We start from the raw sequence: 6,242 nt of genomic DNA on the forward strand, positions 1-6,242 counted from the left end.
ACCGTTTTCTTTTGTTTTTTTTGAGTACCGTTATTTATCTTTCGCCAAGACCGAGTACCGGTACTTCCGCAAGCATGGAGCCGGCTTCCTAGCCTATCAGCGGGCAAGCTATGACCCACCGCCTGGCTTCCTGATTGACCATGGAAGCCGGTTCCATGCTCTTTCGTGGCACTGCTGGTCAGAGGCAATCTTCCTCTGACCAGCAGTTCCAGTATCCGGGTAAGTATCGGAGCATTTGGGCGAGAACAAGTACTCAACCAAATGCTCAGTATCGGCACTGATACCAGTATCGGTACATCCCTAATGTATATAGGAAGCATGCTTCACGCTGCCTAGCAGTGTCCCAAGTGAGCGTGAAGCCTTATGCTTTCGATAGAACACCGGCTTCCCGGTCAACATGGTATTGGCGAGTACCGAAAAAATGTTATCGCTACATCCCGATAGTAGCAGGTTGAACTACTAAAAATCTCCTGTGTAGCCCTAGACAGTTCAGGTGACGTCCGACAAGTAGGTTAATCTCTAGTAACAAGAGCTTAAAATGACCTGTGTAGCTCTATCTTAGTCCTGTGTAAGTTCCAAATTGAGCCTACACAGGACTGGGGACTCTCTCCCAAACTCCATGCGGCTTGTGAGAGGAATTGAAGTGATCAAGGTGGGTGCTGAAGTGACTGCGGATGGCTCCGCTGGGATCAGTAAGGAAGCAGGATGTCACCAGCACACCGAATTGAAGTGCGTTAAGTGCTCCCTATATCCGGGGGAGTGAAGAGGAGGTAAGTATGTGCTGATGAGAAGTGTGATAGGGGAAATGGTTGTCTTTTGCCCTGCATGGGTAAAGCACAGGTTTACTTTACTTTAATAGGTGGAAGTGAATAAGAAAAACCCATTTTCTTGTCTTGTTAGAGCATAACATTTTTTTTTTAGTTTTAGAATGATGGAGGAAAGGTTAGAACCTCAGTCACTGTTTTATGGTGTGTCCTCTTTCACTCTTTGTCCTGGGGATGGTTGTCACCAGGCCTGAAAGTAAGGGGGAATCTAAAATGTAATTTGTCACCAAAACAAGCATAGGAAGAATATTTTTCAATGGGGACACTAGTTCTGGTGACAGCTGTCCAAGGTGGTCTTTCCTCTGATTTTTGGGATATATCCACTTCCTGTTGTGTCTCTGGGGAAAGGAAATGAGGAGAAATCTCCCCAATCGGGACACAGGGGAAAACAAGCTTTTAAACCTTTTTCTACCGGATCCAAATCGAAGGAAAATAGTTTTGCCTGAAGTCCGAGTTGAATGTTTGTTTCAGAAACAATTGGTATTTTGATGAATGAACGCATTGATTGAAGAGACCTAGAATAATCTTTTGAATAGCACATCTGCTCACGCAGTGACCTGTAATGACACGTGTTCTTTTCTGTCTTGCCAGGAAAATTCCTCCGGCCTCTAGCAGTTCATCCATGCACGCTCCACACCGGACCAGCACAAACTCGGTGCCTGTGTCACAGAGTATGAACAACACTGGTTTCCTCCCGCCCAGCACAGTTACCTCTCCCCAGGCCCCCGTCTCTTCCCCCAGTACATCTGCGGACAAAGTCCTTCCCCAAGGAACTACACTAAACATTCACACTGCAACCGAAGCCACCAGTAGTATGCAAGCCAGACAAGTGTCTTCTTCTTCTTCAGCATCCACACCGTCAGTGCTTTCCTCATCGCCTAGCCCAGTCTCCAGCAAACCTCAAAAGTTAAAATCCAATAAGGCTGTGAAACCTAAGGAATCCCCCGCCAGCAGCACGAACTGCAGTAGTACCACCAACAGCAGCAGCAGCGGCTCAGGAAAGAAAAAGAAAACCAACTCCCCACCCCAGCTGCTAGCGCCTCCCCCTTCTCATTCCACTGAGTCCTTTCGGAAAAACTGTGTAGCGAACTCTGGCACATACCACTCCCCCGGCACGACCTTGTCCCAGCACGGCAGCCCGCACAGCGTCGGCCTCAACTTTGTGAACAATCGATCTGTGAGTCTTAAGCACGACCAATCAGGGAGGGGTCCCCCGAGCGGGAACCCTGCGGAATCGATAAAGCGCATGAGCGTGGTCATGAACAGCAGTGACTCCACGCTCTCGCTGGGGCCCTTCGTTCACCAGGCCGGCGGCGACCAAGCTGTGAACTCTCACAACGCGTTCCCGCATTCCCGCGTTACCCTGGACAAGCTGGCGGGGAAAAAGCGCAAGTGCACCGCGGGGCCCAGCAGCATCACCAACAATAACAACAGCAGCAAGTCCAGTAAGGTTGCCAAACTGCCGCCAGTCAACAACATACACTCAAAACACAATAGCGGGATTTCAGGAACGCCGACGCTGGCCAATAATTCACTGCGGCATCAGGTGAGGCAGCAAATTTGTCCTGAGATATCACTTGAAAAACATACATTTTAAATGTCGAGTGGTCTAAATAAGTTTAATTTTAATATGTGGTAAGCTTTTCATGACCGGGGTGATGCCCAAAAATAGCAACTCAGTGTCCAGTCTGCTTACCTAAATATTTTTATATAGCTTTGAGGGCACATAAGGCTTTTATTTGGTACACTGATTTAATAATCCGGCTCTGTTTTTTATTGTAGGTTGACATGCACGCAAATGGTTAATAGAAAGAAAAATCCTCACTTCCTGTTCCGGTGACCATAGCTTTAAAGGACAGGAAGTAAGGGAAAATCTGGACAAAACAAATCTCAGGGGTTCTAGCCTTCCCCCTACTCTTAAAAAAAAAAAAGTTTGATCTCTGTGTTGTTGGAGAAAGCCCCTGACTTCCTGTCTGGTAAAACATTGTCAGAAAGACAGGAAGTGATGAGAAATCTCCTAAGGAGCCTTGGATAGCAGTAAAATACTGAAAGGTGTGCGAAACCTTCCCACTGTATCCAAAAAGTTTTAGATGTACACTTTAAAAACTGATGGCACTGCACACGCCGCTTTAGCCTGAGGGTGGCTGGGTGCATCTGCGGACGGGAAGCTTTCATTGTTTATGCCAACGAAGCCTCCTAACTGGCATAGTGGTCACATGATCACAAAGCACTCTGGTTCCTAGTCCTCAATGGTAAGCCGAGCTGTCGGGGACCGCTAAGGTTTAGGGCAGGAGTGGCCAAACTCTGACCCTTGAGCTATTGTTGAACTACAAATCCCATAAGACACAGCAAGATTTTCACGGGCAGGACTCCCAGAGACAAGTGCATCATGGGATTTGTAGTTTCTCTACAGATGGAGGGCCGGAGCTTGCTTACCCCTGGTTTAGAGCAAGTTACCATGCAAAGTTTCACCTGCTGACTCTCAAAGGCGGGGGCATTTCCTTAGCACGGGTTATCATGCTGGGGAACATAAAGTGAGCTCAGGCGGTAAACGAGGTCTGTCCCTTTCAAAATATCCTTTTCAATAGTTTTTGAACTATAGTTATACAGGTGAAACTCGAATAATTAGAATATCGTGCAAAGTTCATTTATTTCACTAATGCAACTTAAAAGGTGAAACTAATATATGAGATAGACTCATTACATGCAAAGCAAGATAATTCAAGCCGTGATTTGTCATAATTGTGATGATTATGGCTTACAGCTCATGAAAACCCCAAGAACCCCAAATCCACAACCTCAAAAACGTAGATTATTACATGCAATCAATAAAACAAGGATTGTACATAGAACAATATCGGACCTCTGAAAAGTACAAGCATGCATATGTACTCAGTACTTGGTTTGGGCCCCTTTTGCAGCACTTACTGCAATTACTTTTGCACGATATTCTAATTATTCGAGTTTCACCTGTATACAGGATATCCTAGAAAGAAATCTGCAGGCTGCCATTATATTTTTCTCTGAAAATGCTAGTCGGCTGGCTGTCATGCCTATCTGATGTCTCCAGTTCTTTGAGTCTCTGTCCAGGAACAAGCAGCCAACTGGAGTTCTGGCTTCACTGGCTGCATTCTGGTTCCAGGCCAGTGGCTCTGAATGCGTTGAAGTAATCGGCATTACAACCAGGCCAAGCAGCATAATAAGAAGGGCAGCTTCTACGTTTCTTCCAGCACAGGTTTCCTTCAAAGTAACTTCTGGCAAATGGATACATTCTCCTCCTTTTAAAATGCTTACCTTTGAAAGGATTTGTAAATCTGTTTAGCCAGTTTTGTGATTCACATGTCTGCTGGAATTTGCAGCTGGAAAAATGACTCTATTTGGTTCTGTTCTGCAGCTTTTTCTTAGTTGACTTCCTGCACATGCGTCAGAGAGGTGAGAACGGGAAACCACAAAAGGGTGTCCTGCGTCTACCAGGTGTGCGTGATTTACAACTGACTGCACAGAATTGCAGAAGTCCTTTGACAGGTTAAGCCAGAAATATAGCGTGCAGATTCCCCATACACCTCCGTGTCACCAGACTGACAATTGTCCACTTGAAAGTGCTGGACCGTGTGACTCTTTTGGGAGGGTCGTTGGATATGGATGTCACCAGCACTCCAGAAACGTCAAAATAACAAAAGATTTTAGTGAATCTTCATTTTATTCACTCGAAAGAAATCAAGCGCTTTCGGGGCCGCACAGGGTCCCCTTCATCAGGCTTGCTGGTGGAGTGCTGGTGACATCCATATCCAACGATTATATCTGATGCGGCGCCATCCGTAGTCATTGCGAGCACCCACATCTCCACATGGGAAGTCCGGTAAGGAGTGCTACAGGTCCTTGGACATTTGTCTTTTGGGAGGGTGTCTCAGCATCAGGAGTGCGTTCGGCCTCTGGAACGCAACTCGGCTGGCTCTTTGTTTTGGGGCGGGAGGGGGCATGGCAGTGCATTGAACCCCACCCGCGGTGCGATCGCCAGCACCCGAACGCGTGGCACATTAGTGCCTGCGTTCCGGTCCAGTGCGATCTGCAAAAAAAGCAGCAAACACTATTTTTTGCAGATCGCACTGGACCGGAATACAGGCACTAATGTGCCACGCATTCGGGTGCTGGCGATCGCATTGCGGGCGGGGGGCGTGGCTGCAGTGCCATTGAGTTCAATGCACCAAACTGCCCCCCCCAAAAAAGTGAGCCGGCCGGGTTGCGTTCCAGAGGCTGAACGCACTCTTGATGCTGTGACTGGGCCCTTAGGCCTGGATGTCATGGAGGCCTGTAGCTTCACCACCTTGCCATTGTGCTGTAAGTTAGGCCAAAGAAATGCGCCATGAAGGTCTTTTACAAGATGTGAACGTGAAGACCGTGTGGGGCTGAGCAAGGACAAGCAACGCTCATTGGAATTCAAACTCCACCCCACACTCCATTGCTGCTGCTGTGTGTTTGTGGAGTTGCCCTTTAAGTGAGCCAGAAAGAGCAGCTCCACTAATTGGATAACATGGCAGCAGATGAACTGCATGATGCGCGTTCTCCGTGCCGCTACTAGTAGGAAATGGATGATGGTACAGACGAACATCAACTTGACAGCGCAGGGAGGAGGGGGTGGGGGTGCACTGCAGCCATCGCCATGGTAACCGCTATTTCCCAATGAGCTGAGCAGCTATTAACCCATTGCTTTCTAGATGGACGGCAGCTGAACATGCAAAGGGCGTGAGGCTGCTCGGCGGAACCTCGTGTCTGAAGGTTATTCACTATATGCAATGCGTTCCTCGTTATAACACGTGCAAACCTTCCTCTCATCTAGGGAGCAGGTAGAGAGGAATGTAATTTTTTGTATCAGTACGACGGCCTTAGATCTCTTTTTTTTTGTAATAATGAATATTTGGTGCAAAGCTGGAAGGCCACGTTCACATTTTGCATGGTAGCTGTCAAATCGAATTACACGGAGCTTTGTTGTGTCTCTCTGGGATTCCCCAGATTGTACAATCCAGTCCAGGATTCCAGCTGGAAGAGAGCGACACCTTCACCCCGGCCTGATAGGAGGGGCAGAGACGGAAACCACCCCAGGGGAATCGTAGGAGACTCTCCTCATTGTTCTATCTCAGGTGCCCCGTATAGGATATCACAATTCCGTAGAAACCCTCATATAAGCTTTAACCCTTTCGCTGCCAAGGACGTACATCGTACGGAGCTACAAAAGTGCTTCCAGCTGGCCAGCTCAGTACGTCGTACGGACCTGGCATTTACAGTTCTACTATAAGCTGATGGTCGCTTTAGCGACCATCAGCTTATAGTAGAACTGTTCAGCAGACTGTCCCCTTTAAATTAATAGCTGTCATCAGCGGCTCACAAGCCGCTGATGACCGCTAATTTTAAAAATACCGG

At 47.6% G+C, this 6,242-nt stretch overlaps 1 protein-coding gene across 2 annotated transcripts in view; it reads left to right on the plus strand.

The window, feature by feature from the left end:
- The window catches only part of ATXN7 (ataxin 7), a 90,592-nt gene that overhangs the window by 81,266 nt on the left and 3,084 nt on the right, over window positions 1-6,242 (plus strand). For both annotated transcript variants that reach the window (XM_018554713.1, XM_018554703.1), the window contains exon 11: window positions 1,416-2,370. In XM_018554713.1, coding sequence (XP_018410215.1) covers window positions 1,416-2,370 — 955 coding nt within the window. The remainder of the gene's footprint in view (window positions 1-1,415; window positions 2,371-6,242) is intronic.

The sequence above is a fragment of the Nanorana parkeri genome, unplaced genomic scaffold (genome assembly GCF_000935625.1).
Source record: "Nanorana parkeri isolate BGI_ZX_2015 unplaced genomic scaffold, ASM93562v1 scaffold9, whole genome shotgun sequence".
Lineage (NCBI taxonomy): Eukaryota > Metazoa > Chordata > Amphibia > Anura > Dicroglossidae > Nanorana > Nanorana parkeri.